The 20,809-nt window shown below is 36.4% G+C and overlaps 1 protein-coding gene across 1 annotated transcript in view; it reads left to right on the plus strand.

Annotated features, from left to right (window-relative positions):
- The window catches only part of RYR2 (ryanodine receptor 2), an 830,734-nt gene that overhangs the window by 322,575 nt on the left and 487,350 nt on the right, over nt 1–20,809 (plus strand). Inside the window, exons 4-5 of the mRNA XM_061404941.1 lie at nt 2,244–2,264; nt 10,076–10,090. Coding sequence (XP_061260925.1) covers nt 2,244–2,264; nt 10,076–10,090 — 36 coding nt within the window. The remainder of the gene's footprint in view (nt 1–2,243; nt 2,265–10,075; nt 10,091–20,809) is intronic.

The raw sequence follows: 20,809 nt of genomic DNA on the forward strand, positions 1-20,809 counted from the left end.
ATGTCCTTTTTGCTAAATCAAGCTGTTCCTTAATGACTTTTATTTTCTTTAATGGAAATTTTGTTTTTATTTGAAAATAAGATTGCTCATTTTTGGTCTTAAAATATGTAAGGCAGCTTTCTACAGATGGTAAAATATTTATTTTCTCTGAATTAATGGAGTTGATAATTTTTAAAAAGTCCCTCATACTTGGATAAAAAATTATTGGAATATTCATTTATCTTATGTGCTCTATGGATTTGGTAATTGTTTAAACTATAAAATTGGTCCAGTTCGTTGTGGGCTTTATATTTTCCTTCCATGATGAGCTACATATAAATCATTCTATTTTTCACTGTTAGTAGGCATTTAATTAAATAGTTCTTATTAACATTCATTGGTGTCATGAAATCTCTCTGCATCACTTATGCATAGTTACAACTTTTGCACTTTGTCAGTCTTTTAACTCTGGATCATTTGTCTTGTCTTTTACGTTTAGCTGAAATTTCACCCCCAGCACATGCTGTTGCTATGCCTTTCTTTGGCTATTTGGATACTGAGTCTGTTATATTATTGCTAACTAATTCCTGCTTCTTAAGAGACATTTTCTGTTTTATAATACAGATCTTTAAAGACTGTTTATTACTAATAACTAGTAACTATGACTCTTGATTACAGGTTCTCTTTCTTCTAGAAAAATCCCACAGCACTTTATCTTTGTGCTGATGCAAATGTGTGTGTGTGTGTGTGTGTGTTAAAACTGAGATGTGAAAATAATGATGGGATAATGCAGTGTCTTTGTTAATCATTGAAAAATATGACATATCCTATTTTCCTGGTAAACATGAAAGGGAAATCATTTCATGTTTCCTTATTTTCAATGAAAGGCATAAATATAAGAATTTGTTCTTTTAAAGGTAGAAAAGTGAGTAATAATTACATTATACTTGCCATGATTAGATTGCTTTCCTGTGACTCAGGATCTAAAGAAATATATTCATTATTCTAATAGGTTTCATGCTTCAAATAAGGGCTTGAACTTTAGATAACAGCTAAATGTCTTGAAAGTATATAGTGAAAACCAGGACTTTCCATTCAGTAAAGTGTTCTTTCTTAAATAACAATGTATTCTTAAGTTCAAAGGTTGGGAGTAGGCTTAGAGATTTTTCTGAAGATGAAGTAAATTACTGAAGAAGCCAAAATGCTCTGTTACAAGTAATTAGTTTAATCTATTGAATTTCACTGGGCCTTCAATACAATCCTACCTGTATACTTAGGTTGATATTTTTATATCACTTTATAATGTTTAAAAATACTTAGTATGTATGTGAATATATGCACATTTCCTTCTTGAAGCTTGTTTACTAAGGAATGGAGGTTCTTAGTTATGGCAACTATTCCTGTCTAGGTAGTGTGAGCTTTTGACTCAATTAATGAATTTTCTAAGGAAAGAAATTGCAGATAAACTTAAATGAATGAGGAGTTTGAAGCACACCTCAAGTTTCACTCATTACCAATCATATGTGCTAAAGAAGGGAGGTTGGTTATGGAAACTTAACCTTTAAGGTGAGTGTGTTGAGATTTTAAAATTCTGATGGATTGAGCAGGAGAAGGCAGTTTTTGTTAACATATGGCTTTGTGATTTGTTCTGTTTTATACTTTGGATATAATCATATTCACTTATTTTTTAAAGAGTCACATAATGGTTATGAGACTAACATACATTCATTAATAAATATGTTTTAAATAATATTTTGATGCAGTTTCAGAATTATTTGGCAGCATATACCATTTGTTATATTGTGAATTTTTATATGAGTAGAAAGATTTGGCTAAGAGAAATTTTATTATATCAGAGATGTATAGTTAGATGCTGTATTTCTAAATGGATCTTTTTCATTAAATAGATTCTTTTAGTTAGAGGAGAACAGTGGTTCCTGAATCAAAGGTTTGTAGGTTTGAGAATGTGATAAATGTTCACGTTTGCTTTTGAATAAATTAGGTTATTTTTATTTCATGTACCTGGTACATATTCAGCCCAAAGCCTTTTGAAGTTCTGATAAATAAATGAATTGAAATTTTTTTGTTTGCTTGAGATTAAATGCTGTAAATTAAAAGTTTGAATACTGTTACCTGTCCTTCAGAATTGGAGATAGGTTTTGGTGCAGGGACTACATTTCAGTTTATTTAAGTGACACTAATTAAAACCTTGCTAGCTTTTTATTTGTTTGCTTATTATTTATCTTGGCTTTTTCTTTCCACAGAAGGTTGATGTGGAAAAATGGGTATGTGTTTTCTAAGAGATTGTGATCTGAATGGCTGCATGTTTGCTGTTGCCTCTAATCTTTTTGTTTGGCTTCCTGGTGTGGCTGGTACTATTAGTATTCAAAGTAACTGCTATGTTGTAATTAATACGTATTTTACCAGTCTTCAGTTGGAACTTTCTAAATTTCTAGTTTTGTTTCTTTGAAAATGGGATCTAGTCAAATATTCTCTATTACTAGAACATTCATTTCAGTTCAGTCACTTAGTCGTGTTTGACTCTTTTTGACCCCATGGACTGCGGCACCCCAGCCTTCCCTGTCCATCACCAACTCTACCTGAGCTTGCTCAAACTTATGTCCATCGAGTTGGTGATGCCATCCAGCCATCTCATCCTCTGTCATCCCCTTCTCCTCCTGCCTTTAATCTTTCCCAGCATCAGGGTCTTTTCCAGTGAGTCTGTTCTTCGCATCAAGTGGCTAAAGTATTGGGGTTTCAGCTTTAGCATCAGTCCTTCCAATGAATATTCAGGACTGATCTCCTTTAGGATGGACTGGTTGGATCTCCTTGCAGTCCAAGGGACTCTCAAGACTCTTCTCCAACACCACAGTTCAAAAGTATCAACTCTTCAGTGCTCAGCCCTCTTCATAGCCCAGCTCTTACAACCATACATGACTACTGGAAAAACCATAACTTTGACTAGATGGACTTTTGTCGGCAAAGTAATGTCTCTGCTTTTAATGTGTTGTCTAGTTTGGACGTGGAGAAGGCAATGGCACCTATTCCAACTCTTGCCTGGAAAATCCCATGGACGGAGGAGCCTGGCAGGCTGCAGTCCATGGGGTCGCTAAGAGTCGGACACGACTGAGCGACTTCACTTTCACTTTTCACTTTCATGCATTGGAGAAGGAAATGGCAACCCACTCCAGTGTTCTTGCCTGGAGAATCCCAGATATGGGGGAGCCTGGTGGGCTGCCGTCTATGGGGTTGCACAGAGTCGGACATGACTGAAGTAACTTAGCAGCAGTTTGGACATAGCTTTTCTTCCAAGGAGCAAGTGTCTTTGAATTTCATGGCTGCAGTCACCATCTGCAGTGATTTTGGAGCCCAAGAAAATAAAGTCTGTCACTGTTTCCCCATCTATTTGCCATGAAGTGATGGGACCAGATGCCATGATCTTAGTTTTCTGAATGTTGACTTTTAAGCCAACTTTTTCAATCTCCTCTTTCACTTTTATCAAGAGGCTCTTTAGTTCTTTGCTTTCTGCCATAAGGGTGGTGTCATCTGCATGTCTGAGGTTGTTGAACTTTGTCCTGGCAATCTTGATTCCAGCTTGTGCTTCATCCAGCCCGGCATTTCGCATGATGTTGTCTACATATAAGTTAAATAAGCAGGGTGACAATATACAGCCTTGACTTACTCCTTTCCCTATTTGGAACCAGTCCATTGTTCCATGTCCAGTTCTAACTGTTGCTTCTTGACCTGCATACAGATTTCTCAGGAGGCAGGTCGGGTGGTCTGGTATTCCCATTTCTTGAAGAATTTTACACAGTTTATAGTGATCGACACAGTCAGAGGCTTTGGCGTAGTCAATGAAGCAGAAGTAGATGTTTTTATGGACCTCTCTTGCTCTTATGATGATCCAACAGATGTTGGCAATTTGATCTCGGGTTCCTCTGCCTTTTCTAAATCCAACCTGAACATCTGGAAGTTCATGGTTCACATACTGTTGAAGCCTGAAGAATTTTGAGCATTACTTGCTAGTGTGAACATTATCATCTCTATATAATTGGCTTTGTTATTATGATCATTGAAAGGAAGACTTCCTGGCCAATAGGAAGACTTGTATTATTAATATTGTATATCTTTTACTGAAAAACCTTGACCAATTAATCTTAACTTCTTATTGTTTAACTCTTATATTTTTCCACGTGCTATAGAAAAAGACTTTTTAAATATTCATACAATCTTAAAAAGTGAAGGTGAATGATAAAATATCACAAGGAAACTTAACAGTTGCCAGGAATCTGGAGGATAAGTTTGGAGACCAACAGAGTGACAAAGTGTGTAATGTGGCTAAATTATGTTATTACTGTTGGTTTCAGTTTCTTCAACTGTTAAGAAAGAGAGGGAAAGAAGGGAGGCCAGGCAGACAGGGAAAGAGCCTTCTAATTCTGAACTCCTTGTGATTCTGAGTGGAAAATAGAATCTCCTTTTCCACCACTGACATTCTGGATCCACTTTTTTTCCAAATGAGCAAAACAGTGAGGCCATTCATTGTTGTATTGCTTTGTTGTTTGCTCTGTGACTTAATATGATGAATCAGCTAAGATTGGATTAACTGATGGCTTCATTTTATTTTCATTGTTTTTCTTGATTCTGGGATGCTTTTCTCCTGAGGCAACATTTTGAGATGTTTGCTGTCTTTTCAGTAGCCTTTCAGTTATTTCCCAATCATATGTCCACCTGCTTTTGTGTGTGTGTGTGTGTGTGTGTGTGTGTGTGTGTGTGTGTGAGATTCTTTGCTCTTTTTTCATTTATTTCAGCCCTTTATTTAAGGGAAGTTTTGTTTATTAAATTTACCATTTCCCTGATGATGACACCCTTGTGTGGATTTTGGAGAACTACTAATTCGATGTTATAACTCTGGAAATAATTTTAATTCTTCATCTGTTTCTTCATAACTAGCCTATTACTAATTTTGTTCAATCCTTTCCTTTTGCAGTGTCTTCTCTTCTTTGCCTGTAGTTAAAATTCTGATCCAAATTCTTATCTTGGAAATGGAAGCCTGTTTCTTTCTAAGAATGTGTGTTTCACCTTTTTGTGCTCCTTCCCCAAGATCAGCCATCCTAAGATAAGTCCCTCTCTCATCTTTTTATCCCTTCACTTACATTCCAGTATTTGTGTGCTGTATCCAAACCAGTATCTCTTAAACCAACCACTCAAGAAACTTTAATTCCTTTAGAAATAGAATGTGTAAATGAATAAAACCCCTTTTTACTATCACCTAGATGTATTCCCATTTTTCCTCTGTGCATTTGGTTGCTTTCTTGATCCTGCCTTGCTGTGTAGTTTTTCTCTCTCATTTTCATAATATTTCTCATCTCAAAATTTATTCTTGGTATGTTTAGTTGCAAATCTTTAAGTTAGTGGTTGCTTTCTAGTTATGAGAAAGTATTGGAGATAACACTGAGCTGATGATCATGCTGCTGAGTTTTGCAAGTGAATCAATTTATAACTTATGTGTAGGTCTCAGTAAATTTTAGATCTGAGTTATTTCTTTCTTTGAAAACCCACAGAGGTTAAATCTTATGCACTTGCTCTAGGAATTTTGAAAGTCTGCTGTCACAGGTAGAATTTATTCCCTTTTTCTGTCACTTGAAGAATAACAGAAAACAGTTCAACCCTCTGCCTACCAGCCTGCCTTGGGGTTCCTTCTGCTGTCTGCTTGGTTAAATTAAGAAGGGTTCCAGGACCTTTCTCATAGATACTCCATAGCTGTTTCAAGTCAATGCTTCAGCACTCAGCTTTCTTTATAGTCCAACTCTCACATCTATACATGACCACTGGAAAAACCATAGCCTTGACTAGATGGACTTTTGTTGGCAAAGTAATGTCTCTGCTTTTAAATATGGTGTCTAGGTTTATCATCGCTTTTCTTTCAAGGAGCAAGTGTCTTTAAGTTTCATGGCTACAGTCACGATCTGCAGTGATTTTGGAGCCCAAGAAAATAAAGTCTGTCACTGTTTCGCCATCTATTTGCTGTGAAGTGATGGGACTGGATGCCATGGTCTTTGTTTTTTGAATGTTGAGTTTTAAGCCAACTTTTTCACTCTGCTCTTTGATCTTCATCAAGAGGCTCTTTAATTCCTCTTCACATTCTGCCATCAGGGTGGAATCATCTACATGTCTGAGGTTATTGATATTTCTCCCAGCAGCCTTGAGTCCAGCTTGTGCTTCATCCCGCCTGGCATTTCTATGTACTCTACATAGAAGTTAAATAAGCTGGGTGACAATATACAGCCTTGACGTACTCCTTTCCCAGCTTGGAACCAGTTCCATGTCCAGTTCTAGCTGTTGCTTCATACAGATTTCTCTGCATACAGATTTTTCTGTATGTTGCTGCATACAGATTTTCATGAGGCAGGTAAGGTGGTCTGGTATTCCCATCTTTTGAAGAATTTTCCGCAGTTTGTTGTGAGCCACACAGTTGAAGGCTTTGGTGTAGTCAATAAAGTAGAAATGTATGTTTTTCTGGAACTCTCTTGCTTTTTTGATGAACCAACGGATGTTGGCAATTTGATCTCTAGTTCCTCTGCCTTTTCTAAAACCAGCTTGAACATCTGGAAGTTCACAGTTCATGTACTGTTGAAGCCTGCCTTGGAGAATTTTGAGCATTACTTTGCTAGCGTGTGACATGAGTGCAATTGTGTGACAGTTTGAACTTTCCTTGGCATTGACTTTCTTTGAGATTGAAATGAAAATTGACCTTTTCCAGTCCTGTGACCACTGCTGAGTTTTCCAAATTTGCTGGCATATTGAGTGCAGCACTTTCACAGCATCATCTTTAAGGATTTGAAATAGCTCAACTCAATTTCATCATCTCTACTAGCTTTGTTTGTAGTGATGCTTCCTAAGGCCCACTTCACTTTGCATTCCAGGATGTCTGGCTCTAGGTGAGTGATGGTTATCTGGGTCATGAAGATCTTTTTTGTACAATTCTTCTGTGTATTCTTGCCACCTCTTCTTAATATCTTCTGCTTCTGTTAGGTCCATACAATTTCTGTCCTTTATTGTGCCCATCTTTGCATGAAATGTTCCCTTGGTATCTCTAATTTTCTTGAAGAGATCTCTAATCTTTCTGTTATTCTAATCATTCTATTATTTTCCTCTATTTCTTTGCACTGATCACTGAGGAAGGCTTTCTTATCTCTCCTTGCTATTCTTTGGAACTCTGCATTCAGATGGGTATATCTTTCCTTTTCTCCTTGCCTTTAGCTTCTCTTCTTTTCTCAGCTATTTGTAAGCCCTCCTCAGAGAACCATTTGCCTTCTTGCTTTTCTTTTTCTTGGGGATGGTCTTGATCATTGCTTCCTCTGCAATGTCATGAACCTCCATCCTTCAGGCACTCCTTTATCAGATCTAGTCCCTTGAATCTGTCACTTCCACTTTATATTCCTATGTTAATTTTGTTGCTAATCCCTTATCTGTGTAATTTTTAAGAAGACGTCTCAGTAAAGGTTCTTTTAAAACTTCTAAGAAAACTCCATTTATAGAGGTATTAAGTTTTATAATCAGTTATCATCTCACAAAACTAAAATAAGAGTTAAAAATAATCCAGTGTTGAGGTGAAAGGCATAATTATGGTAGAAAAGCTTTGTACATCACTGTGTCTTTTTGTATCAGTAACAGATTGAATATAATTATGCATTCTCTTGAACTCTGATATTTGATTGCAATTTTTAGAATAAAGTATTGCTGTTTGATTTGTTTTTCCACTTGTACTCATGGGCATATGCTAAGAAAATCCCTTAGGGTTTTTAATCTACTAGATCAAGTTTTATAAGCTTATAGATCAAAGGCTCCTGCCTGTTTTTATCATCCATTAGACTCCCAGGGCAATGTTTGTTTGAGTTAAAATGTAAGAATTGCTGTGTCTCTTCCTGGTGTTCATGTTAATATAGCATAATGGGAAGAGGGAATATGTCCCCGTCTCTTGCTCACATTTGACACTTCATCTGACTTGTCCATTCTGGAGTAATTAAACTAAACCTGAGGCACTGAATTGCTGCCACTTGGAATTTTACCCTAAAGAACTAAAATTTCCCTCTTTGTGTTTCTGTGTGAATTGATTTTCATCCTCAAATTTCTTCTAAGACAGAAAGCACCATGCCTGGCCTCTGTCTTTATAGTCGTCCATCTCCATATGTTGTCTAATATTTTATATCTTAAATAATTACACTTACTGCATGCATAAAAATGATAATTCTTCACCTAAATCAAAGCTATTTGTTTCAGTATTATCATTCATGAGTTTTCTTTTTTTTTTCTCCTATCATTTTCAACTTGTAAGGAATTTTTATTTTTATTCTTTTTCTGTTGCTTTTTATCATACTTATGCCATTGACATTGAGATTAAAATAATATATTTGTCCTTTATATTTTACTGTGTTTTACTTTCTTTCTTGCCCTGAATGATCCCTTTTGCATATCTCATAAAGAAATAATCCAAATGAACCAATAGATGATTTTTACAAAAAGTTAATGTCAGTAATGCCAGAAATAACCTTTCATGTTCTTATCTTTTGAAAATAATGTGTGTCTGTTACATCTGTTCTTCTTTCTCTTTGTATGATGGTTATTTCAGCTTTTGCTTATTTACAGGGCTCATTTTTATTTAATCATTTATACAGATTACTCTCTTCCCTGGCTTGCTCATGCTGCCTTCACACACAGCTAAAAATTATGACGAGCAGTCTTAAAAAACTGAATTGACCACTTTTTTCTATTTGCTACAATTCTGAAGTAGTTCAACCTAAATACTGACAAAAACAAGCTGAGACCATTTCTGAAAGAAATATCTCCAAAACTTAGATAAATTAAAAAACCAAAAATCTCATAAAGAAAATATCTATTACAAACCATGTTCTGTAACATGATTTTGAAGTTTTTCTTTGAATTAGGACTTAAAATGATTTTTTGTAATTCCTCAGTGATATTCTGTATCACTGGTGATCATTTGTAGGCATGTGATTAGTCAGTTTCAACATGGAAAATAAGTTCCAGGATATTATTTGCCATGAATATTAACTACAAAAATGTAACTACACAGGCTGTGTTTTCTGAGATGAAAATGAAATGGTTCTTTACAATTTTTCCTTAAAATTATAATACTGAAAATGAAAGAATCAATCATGATAGAATTGCCATTTAGTCATATACATATTACTATGTCTGTGTGTTTCAGGGAAGCAAGTGTGGTATTTAACCTCTGTGTTAGAAAACTTTCCCTTGTTTTCTTTAAAACTAATGTGGGTATGTGTGTGTTTTCCTCTGTAGGACTTCCATGCTCCTGGCAACTACATGGTGCCCTAACTTGTCAAATAAAATATTTTTCCTTTTTCACTCTTTTTCATCTGTGTATCTCTCCCAGGAATAAGAAGTCAAAGAAACTTTATGAGTCTTAAGAAAAAGAAAGGAATATATGTACATGTTATATTTTGTAGATGAAAAGGGGGTGTTATAAATCATTAGAGGTGGCTGAGTCAAGAGAAAAAGAAAAATTGTGTGACTTTTTTCTTTGAAATTCACATATAATAATATGTAGTGCCTAAGGAATTGCTTTTGGTCACTTTTTGCATGAAATATGGGCAGCCCATCACAGCATATTAATTGATTGTCTACTGTACCTGTTTCTAACCCACTATTTTACTCAAGTAAAATGGCTGAGTTGCTGTTTATATTACTGTGTTTTTATGTAACAGATGAAAAAAAATCTAGACCATTTTCAGAGTATAATTTTAAGAGTATACCTTTTTTGAGATGCTTAGAAATGTTGTAAATTGAATCACGCATTAAAGTCAAACAGCATGTTTTCACGGAAAAAGAATGAACTAATCTAGAAACATGTTAAAAGAGAGTTTTGCTTGCTACAGCTTTTCTCTAGCATGTAGTTGACATTGAGTTTTGCTGTGACAACACAGTGGAAATTTTTTGTTTATTGTTCATGTTACTCCACTTAACAACAATATAGTCTTTATAAATAGGAGGTTTTAAAATGTCTTTGAAATAATGTGTATTTAATATTTTCTCTTTTTTCCTTATGCCCCTACAGAAATTCATGATGAAGGTAAGACATTGGATCATCTCCTGTATGTGTATTACTCTGTATGTTTTATGTTTGGTTAGTCACATTTGTTTAACTTTTAAATTTGTGGCTTTTTTCTTCAATTTTTCAAGTTTTAAAAAATTAAACCAAACTTTAGAACTTTAAATCTAAGTAAGTACATCCCACATTTAGATTTTTTAAAAATGACATTTTATATCTTTGGGTCACATTGTGACATATTAAGTCTTACTTAGCCAATGTCAGGAATTTCTTCCATTGAAGCAGTTATTTTTTCTACAGCTCTCCATTTAGAATTTTTACTGTGGGGGCTGTATAGACTGTTACATGTTTATGCACTCTTGCATGAAGTAATAGGAAATTCATACACTGGAAAATTATAAGAGACACCAAGAAACTCCTAGTGAATTACTTACTCCAGGAGAAGTGAAAATAATTCACTTATTTAAAATAAATAAATTCTTATTTATTTATTTATGGCGTGGAGTCTTTGTTGCTACACGAGCTTTTTCTAGTTGCAGCAAGTGGGGCTACTCTCTAGCTGCAGTGCATGGAGTTCTCTTTGCAGTGGCTTCTGTTGTTGTAGATAGAGCGTAGGCTCTAGGGCACACAGATTTCAGTAATTGTGGCATGTGGGCTCAGTTACCGCTGGGCTCTATAGTACAGGCTCTTGAGCACAGGCTCAGTAATTGTGGCGCATTGGCTAAGCTGCTCCGTGGCATGTGGGATCTTCACAGATCAAGGATGGCCCTGATATCTCTTGGACTAGCAGGCAGATTCTTTACCACTGAGCCACCAGGGGAAGCCCCTCAGCTTCTTTTTATTCCTCTATCAAATTAGAAAAATGAAAACATTTTAAAAAGAGACAAACTAAAATTGTAGAGTAAAATCCATGGTCATATCATTGAAGGACACATGTAGGGGAAAAGTGGAACAGCAGAATGTTGTTTGAGACAAAACGTAGAAATGTTTTCATTTTTATATACCTACCACATTTCCCTAGAACTTTAACAAAATTTATTTTTTATCTTAAAAGCTGAGGAACAATGTATAGAGAAGTTGTGTTCAGGTAATGAAGGCTTCATGTATTTTGAGGTGTTAAAAGAATATCACTTCAAAAGATGGAAACTCTGAAAAGTATGAAATTAAAATTCTGAATGTAGGTTTAAATGGTTCCTTAGAAAAAAAGAAAGCAAAGTATCTGTGTCTGTCTGTGGAGTTACATTCTTATTTAACCAAACTGTGAAGAGGGGCATTGTACTGACACATGGATCTATTCATTAGCCTTAAGAATTTAACAGTTTCAATAGAATGACAGAGCACAGTCTTTATTTGAAGTCCCTGTGAACAAGGACCCAAAACATTTTCTAGAATTTCAAATAGTTCCATCTATTATTTTTCAGTAAAAAATATTATTACCTTGCAAAGAGAAGACATGAACTGCTCAATGAAAATCACGAAACGAAGGATTTGGTTGGAAAATGTCATCAATAGTGGGAAACATGAATATGTTCTCTCTTTGCAAATATTAATAATAAATTTGGGTTTGGTTTTTTAAAAATTAGCAGTTTTGCTCACTAAATCTGCATTTATTGTACTCATTTTATTAATACCATCTCACCCCTATCCAAATATCTTGTCAGTTTCATATCTATGCTTCCTTGGAGGATGGTGAATGGGATAGTTCCCTGAAGCATGTACCTCAAGTTCTTTCATGAGTAGATTCATACAAAAATCAATGCCAATAGAAAAATGATGTCCATTTAGTTTAAACCAGGTGGCATACCTAAAATAATTTAGTTAGGCTGTGATTTCTTTTAATTGCAAGGTCTTTTAACCCAATGACTTATTTTTATACCTGCATTGAATCATCTAGAAAGGTTAGAATTTAACTGAGTGAAGGCATATGCATTCAATTATAGTTAATTTAAGCCACTTACAAGGAAAAGGATGCTAAATTTTATTCAACTTTCACTTTTCAATCATGACTTGGCTTTGGGTTTCAGACCTGGACACACACTGTTAATAACTTCCTAGAACCAGCCAGATGCTTCCTTGTAACAGGAGCTATTTCTGCTGGTTGGCACTGAACAGTGATGAGTTAGTACTGTCCTGGTCCTGGTTCCTCTGCCTTTTCTAAATCCAGCTTGAAGATCTGGAAGTTCATGGTTCATGTACTGTTGAAGCCTGTCTTGGAGAATTTTGAGAATTACTTTGCTAGGGTGTGAGATGAGTGCGATTGTGTAGTAATTTGAGCACTCTTTGGCATTGTCTTTCTTTGGGATTGGAATGAAAACTGAACTTTTCCAGTCCTGTGGCCACTGCCAAGTTTTCCAAATTTGCTGACATATTGAGTGCAGCACTTTCATAGCATCATCTTTTAGGGTTTGAAATAGCTCAGCTTGAATTCCTTCACCTCCACTAGTTTTGTTCACAGTGATGCTTCCTAAGGCCCACTCCAGGATATCTGGCTCTAGGTGAGTGATCACACCATCGTGGTTATCTGAGTCATGAATATCTTCTTTGTATAGTTCTTCTGTGTATTCTTACCACCTCTTCTTAATATCTTTTGCTTCTGTTACGTCCATACCATTTCTGTCCTTTATTGTGCCCATCTTTGCATGAAATGTTCCCTTGGTATCTCTAATTTTCTTGAAGAGATCTCTAGTGTTTCCCATTCTATTGTTTTCCTCTATCTCTTTGCCACTGATCACTGAGGAAGGCTTTCTTATCTCTCTCCTTGCTGCTCTTTGGAACTTGGCATTCAAATGGGATATCTTTTCTTTGCTCCTTTGCCTTTTGCTTCTCTTCATTGCATAGCATAGGTGTTTGTAAGTCCTCCTCAGACAATCATTTTGCCTTTTTCATTTCTTGGGGATGGTCTTGATCACTGTCTCCTGTACAGTGTTACCAACCTCTGTCCATAGTTCTTCAGGCAGTCTGTCCATCAGATCTAATCCCTTGAATTTATTTGTCACTTCCAGTGTATATTCATAAGGGATTTGATTTAGGTCATACCTGAATGGTCTAGTGGTTTTCCTTGCTTTCTTCAATTTAAGTCTGAATTTGGCAATAAGGAGTTCATCATCTGAGCGACAGTCAGTTCCTGGTCTTGTTTTTGCTGACTGTATAGAGCTTCTTCATCTTTGGCTGCAAAGAGGAACCAGAGATTAAATTGCCAACATCTGTTGGATCATCATAAAAGCAAGAGAGGTCCAAATACATCTACTCTTGCTTTATTGACTATGCCAAAGCCTTTGACTGTGTTGATCACAACAAACTGTGGAAAGTTCTTCAAGAGATGGGAATACCAGACCACCTGATCTGCCTCCTGAGAAAGGAGGTCAAGAAGCAACAGTTAGAACTGGACATGGAATAACAGACTGGTTCCACATCAGGAAAGGAGTATGTCAAGGCTGCATATTGTCACCCTGCTTATTTAACTTATATGCAGACTACATCATGAGAAGTGCTGGATTGGATGAAGCTCAAACTGAAATCAAGATTGCTGGGAGAAATATCAATAACCTCAGATATGCAGATGACACCACCATTATGGCAGAAGGAGAAGAAGAACTAAAGAGCCTCTTGATGAAACTGAAAGAGGAGATTGAAGAAGTTGGCTTAAAACTCAACATTCAGAAAATTATGATCATGGCATCTGGTCCCATCACTTCATGGCAAATAGATAGGGAAATGATGGAAACAGTGACAGACTTTCTTTTTTTGGGGGCTCCAAAATTACTGCAGATGGTGACTGCAGCCATGAAATTAAAGGATGCTTGCTCCTTGGAAAGAAAGTTATGACCAACTTAGACAGCATATTAAAAGGCAGAGACATTTCCTTGCCAACAACGGTTCATCTAGTCAAAACTATGCTTTTTCTAGTAGTCATGTATGGATGTGAGAGTTGGACTATGAAGAGGGCTGAGTGCTGAAGAGTTTATGCTTTTAAACTGTGGTGTTGGAGAAGACTCTTGAGAGTCCCTTGGACAACAAAGGGATCCAGCCAGTCCATCCTAAAGGAAATCAGTCCTCAATATTCGTTGGAAGGACTGATACTGAAGCTGAAACTCCAATACTTAGTCACCTGATGTGAAGAACTGACTCATTTGAAAAGACCCTGATGCTGGGAAGGATTGAAGGTCAGAGGAGAAGGGAACGACAGAGGATGAGATGGTTGTTGGATAGCATCACTGACTCAATGGAAATGAGTTTGAGTAAACTCCGGGAGTTGGTGACAGACAGGGTAGCCTGGCGTGCTGCAGTCCACGGGTTACAAAGAGTCAGACACGACTGAGCCACTGAAATGAACTGAACTGAATTGTCCTGGTCCTGGTCTCTTCCCTCTGGAGACTTTTCATTAAGTCACCATCACATGCTGGCCCTCCAATGCTAAGTGGCTATCTTGACAGTGGTCAACTGGCTTAGTCAGGCATATTGATTTTGCACTGAAGCCAGATTTCTCATTACTTATTATAATCATCCTGTGAATCTGTTATATGATTCATTATTGAAGATGGCAGGCATGTTTGCATAGTTTCTGCTGCTAGAGACCTGCAGATGGACCAAATGCCAAGATCAGCAATTCTGTGCTGCTCCTATCTAGTTAGTAGTGTTCACGTTTGCATGAAACTGATTTTCAGGTGATGTATAGGCTTCCCCTTAGAGATACTTGTTTTTCTCCCTGGAACCACTCTTTGCCCAGCTATTATTATTTGTGTTTGAAGCCAAAACTTAAAAGCTTCTCTGCTTTAGTATCTGAGTGCTATGAAAGTGCTCTAAGGCGGATTTCTTTTTGTTGTTGTCTATTGTTTTAAACTTTAGTTGAATAGCTTAGTATTACCTAAGCAGTAAGCTCTTTTTAAGATCTCCTTGTGTTTCTTCTGAAATCGTGTTTTATAACAGTCAAGGAATATAGAAAAGTTCACCTGTAGAGTCTGATTTATTTTTTTAAAAAAAGACCTCTTGAATAACAAAAGCCTGGAATTGCAAGAAATGAGCTAAACTGATTAGCACAGCATTTTTGTCCAGAAAATATTATTAAAATGGGAAACCTCAAAATATATAGATGTTATATACTTAATAAGTTAAATTATTTTAAAACAGCAATTGCATTAGATATGTTAATAAGCAACTATATTATACACATATATTTTAAAAATATGGAGTGGCTAACCTATACCTTCAGTTGGTAAAGAATCCACCTGCAATTCAGGAGACCCCGGTTTGATTCCTGGTTCAGGAAGATCCACTAGAGAAGGGATAGGCTACCCACTCCAGTATTCATGCTCTTCCTTGGTGGCTCAGATGGTAAAGAATTTGCATTCAATGAGGGAGACCTGGGTTTGATCCCTGGGTTGGGAAGATCCCCTGGAGGAGGGCATGGCAACCCACTCCAGTATACTTAACTGGAGAATCCCCATGAACAGAGGATCCTGGCAGGCTACAGTTCCTTGGGGTCACAAAGACATGGACATGACTGAGTCACTAAGCACAGCACAGTTTGTACGTACATATGAATATATGAAGTGCATAGCGAAGCTTTATAGAAAAAAGAGCACTCAATGCTATTCTAATTAAATCTGAAGCCTTGTTCTTCATTTAGAAATACCTTGTTTTGGTCAAGAAGACCAGTCAAAGTACCTTGACTGTGTAGTGTCATTAAATGTCAACTGGATCTGTAGCTCTGAAACATATATATGATAGGAAAAGGTAAGGTCCTATCAAGTAGTACAGATCAGACAAGGTAAATCAATTTTTCTTGGCCACAATAAATCAAAAGTATTATAGAAAATTAAAGTACTCTCTAAACAGGTCCTCATTCTTAGTAGGAATGTAATTTTGCAAAGTCGATTTTTCCCTTTCTCACTCAGGGCATGAAGTTATTTTCATTTTTTGATAAAACACTTTTTCTGATAATTTTAATGCCTTTTAATATCAGTTTTTAAATGGTTTGGAAGTGTTTTAAGCATAATCTATAAATAAAGTTATTTTAAGAAATTAAATGCAGCAAACCTAGAAGAAAAGGAAATAAAAGGAATCCAGATCAGAAAAGAAGAAGTAAAGCTCTCACTGTTTGTAGATAGTGTAGATAATACTGTACATAGAAAACCTTAAAGATAGTATTAGAAAATTACTAGAGCTAATCAGTGAATCTAGCAAAGTAGCATGATACAAAATCAATACACAGAAATCACTTCCTTTTCTATATACTAACAATGGAAAAATCAAAAAGAGAAATTAAGAAATCAATCCCATTCATCATTAACACAAAGAATTTAATATCTAGGAATAAACTTACCTAAGGAGACAAAAGAACCCTGCAGAGAAAATTATAAGACACTGATGAAAGAAATCAAAGACAACATAAACAGATGGAGAGATATTCCATGTTCCTGGGTAGGAAGAATCAATGTTCTGAAAATGACTATACTATCAAACACAATCTACAGATTCAGTGCTATCCGTATCAAGTTACCAATGCATTTTTCACAGAACTAGAACAAAAATTTTCATAATTCATATGGAAACACAAAAGACCCTGAATAGCCAAAGCAGTCTTGAGAAAGAAAAATGGAGCTGGAGGACTCAACCTTCCTGATTTCAGATTGTACTACAAAGCTATAGTCATCAAGACAGTATGGTACTGGCATAAAAACAGAAATATAGACCAATGGAACAAGATAGAAAGCCCAGGAATAAGCCCATGCACCTATGGGTACCTTATTTTTGAAAAAGGAGGCAAGAATATAAAAGGGAGCAAAGACAGCCTCTTCAATAAATGGTGCTGGGAAAACTGGACAGCTACATGTAAAAGAATGAGATTAGAACACTTCCTAACACCATACACAGAGATAAACTCAAAATGGTTAAAGACCTAAATGTAAGACCAGACACTATAAAACTCTTACTTAGGAATATATCTACCTAAAGAAACTAAAGACCTATATATAGAAAACTATAAAACACTGGTGAAGGAAATCAAAGAGGACACTAATAGATGGAGAAATACACCATGTTCATGGATTGGAAGAATCAATATAGTGAAAATGAGTATACTACCCAAAGCAATTTATAGATTCAATGCAATCCCTATCAAGCTACCAACGGTATTCTTCACAGAGCTAGAACAAATAATTTCACAATTTGTATGGAAATACAAAAAACCTCAAATAGCCAAAGCGATCTTGAGAAAGAAGAATGGAACTGGAGGAATCAACCTACCTGACTTCAGGCTCTACTACAAAGCCACAGTTATCAAGACAGTATGGTACTGACACATAGACAGAAATATAGATCAATGGAACAAAATAGAAAGCCCAGAGATAAATCCACGCACATATGGACACCTTATCTTTGACAAAGGAGGCAAGAATATACAATGGATTAAAGACAATCTCTTTAACAAGTGGTGCTGGGAAATCTGGTCAACCACTTGTAAAAGAATGAAACTAGAACACTTTCTAACACCATACACAAAAATAAACTCAAAATGGATTAAAGATCTAAACATAAGACCAGAAACTATAAAACTCCTAGAGAACATAGGCAAAACACTCTCTGACATACATCACAGCAGGATCCTCTATGACCCACCTCCCAGAATATCGGAAATAAAAGCAAAAATAAACAAACGGGACCTAATTAACCTTAAAAGCTTCTGCACATCAAAGGAAACTATCAGCAAGGTGAAAAGACAGCCTTCAGAATGGGAGAAAATAATACCAAATGAAGCAACTGACAAACAACTAATCTCAAAAATATACAAGCAACTCCTACAGCTCAACTCCAGAAAAATAAATGACCCAATCAAAAAATGGGCCAAAGAACTAAATAGACATTTCTCCAAAGAAGACATACAGATGGCTAACAAACACATGAAAAGATGCTCAACATCACTCATTATCAGAGAAATGCAAATCAAAACCACTATGAGGTACCATTTCACACCAGTCAGAATGGCTGCGATCCAAAAGTCTATAAATAATAAATGCTGGAGAGGGTGTGGAGAAAAGGGAACCCTCTTACACTGTTGGTGGGAATGCAAACTAGTACAGCCACTATGGAGAACAGTGTGGAGATTCCTTAAAAAACTGGAAATAGAACTGCCTTATGATCCAGCAATCCCACTGCTGGGCATACACACTGAGGAAACCAGAAGGGAAAGAGACACGTTTACCCCAATGTTCATCGCAGCACTGTTTATAATAGCCAGGACATGGAAGCAACCTAGATGTCCATCAGCAGATGAATGGCTAAGAAAGCAGTGGTACATATACACAATGGAGTATTACTCAGCCATTAAAAAGAATACATTTGAATCAGTTCTAATGAGGTGGATGAAACTGGAGCCTATTATACAGAGTGAAGTAAGCCAGAAGGAAAAACACCAATACAGTATACTAACGCATATATCTGGAATTTAGAAAGATGATAATAATAACCCAGTGTACGAGACAGCAAAAGAGACACTGATGTATAGAACAGTCACATGGACTCTGTTGGCGAGGGTGGGAAGATTTGGGAGAATGGCATTGAAACATGTAAAATATCATGTATGAAACGAGATGCCAGTCCAGGTTCAATTCACGATACTGGATGCTTGGGGCTAGTGCACTGGGACGACCCAGAGGGATGGTATGGGGAGGGAGGAGGGAGGAGGGAGGAGGGTTCAGGATGGGGAGCACATGTATACCTGTGATGGATTCATTTTGATATTTGGCAAAACTAATACAATTATGTAAAGTTTAAAAATAAAATAAAATAAAAAAAAAAAACTCTTAGAGGAAAACATAGGCAGACCACGTGATGATGTAAATCAAAGCGAGATCCTCTATGACCCACCTCCTATAGTAATGGAAATAAAAACAAAAGTAAACAAGTGGGGCCTGATTAAACTTAAAAGCTTTTGCACAGCAAAGGAAACTGTAAGCAAGGTGAAAAGACAACCCTCAGAATGGGAGAAAATAATAACAAATGAAACAACTGACAAAGAATTAATTTCCAAAATATACAAGCGGTTCATACAACTCAATAGCAGGAAAGCAATCAACTCAATAAAAAAGTGGGAAAAAGACCTAAACAGACATTTCTCCAAAGAGGACATACAGATGGCTAACAAACACATGAAAAGATGTTCAACATTGCTCATTATTAGAGAAACACAAATCAAAACCACAATGAGATATCACCTCACACCAGTCAGAGTGGCCTCATCAAAAAGTCTACAAACAATAAATGCTGGAGAGGGTGTGGAGAAAAGGGAACACTCTTGAACTGTTGGTGGGAATGTAAATTGATAACAGCCACTATGAAAGAGGGAGAAGGCAATGGCACCCCACTCCAGTACTGTTGCCCGGAAAATCCCATGGATGGAGGAGCCTGGTAGGCTGCAGTCCATGGGGTCGCTAAGAGTCAGACACGACTGAGTGACTTCACTTTCACTTTCCACTTTCATGCATTGTAGAAGGAAATGGCAACCCACTCCAGTGTTCTTGCCTGGAGAATCCCAGGGACGGAGGAGCCTGGTGGGCTGCCGTCTGTGGAGTCGCACAGAGTCGGACACGACTGAAGCGACTTGGCAGCAGCAGCAGCAGCAACTATGAAAGAGGGTATGGAGGGACATTCCTTAGAAAACTAGGAATAAAACCACCATATGACCCAGCAGTCCCACTCCTAGGCATATACCCTGAGGAAACCAACATTGAAAGAGACACATGTATCCCATTGTTCACTGCAGCACTATTTACAATAGCTGGAACATGGAAGCAACCTAGAAGTCCATCAATAGATGAATACATAAAGAAGTCTGGTACATATATACAATGGAGTATTACTCAGCCAAAGAAAGGAACACATTTGGGTCAGTTCTGATGAGGTGAACACAGAACCTATTATACAGAGTGAAGTGAGTCTAAAAGAGAAAGATAAATATTGTATTCTAATGCACATATATGGAATGTAGGAAAATGGTTCTGAAGAATTTATTTACAGGGCAACAATGGAGAAAAGACATAGAGAATAGACTTATGGACATGGGGAGAGGGGAGGAGAGGGTGAGATGTATGGAAAGAGTAAGATGGAAACTTACATTACCATATGTAAAAGAGATAGCCCAAGGGAATTTGCTGTATGGCTCAGGAAACTCAATCAGGGGTTCTGTTTCAACATAGAGGGGTGGGGTGGGGAGGGAGATAAGATGGAGGTTCAAAAGGGCAGGGATATATGTATACCTATGGCTGATTCATGTTGAAGTTTGACAGAAAACAACAAAATTCTTTAAAGCAATTATCCTTCAGTAAAAAAATAAATTTGAAGAAGAAATTAATTGAAATAATAGGAAGGAGATATATTTTTAGTAAAAAAGGTATAATGATATTGAATATTAAAGTGCTTTCTTCTGTACTTTTTTTTTTAACTGCATTTTATTAAAGTGTTTCTTATACAGTTGCATTTTTATTTTGACGTGTAGCTAGGGAAAAAAAAGGTTATAAGATAAAAAAATATTGAGAGTGATTTCCTCCGGAATTTAGGTGAGCTTTATTTTCATCTTTTTTACCTGAATATTTTTTTTCTTTTAGCCATTTATTTTATTATTTTTTTAATTTTATTTTATTTTTAAACTTTACAATATTGTATTGGTTTTGCCAAATATCGAAATGAATCTACCACAGGTATGTTTAAGTCAGTATCTTCATACTCATCCTTAAAGATCTCTTT

Source organism: Bos javanicus, chromosome 28, assembly GCF_032452875.1.
Source record: "Bos javanicus breed banteng chromosome 28, ARS-OSU_banteng_1.0, whole genome shotgun sequence".
NCBI lineage: Eukaryota > Metazoa > Chordata > Mammalia > Artiodactyla > Bovidae > Bos > Bos javanicus.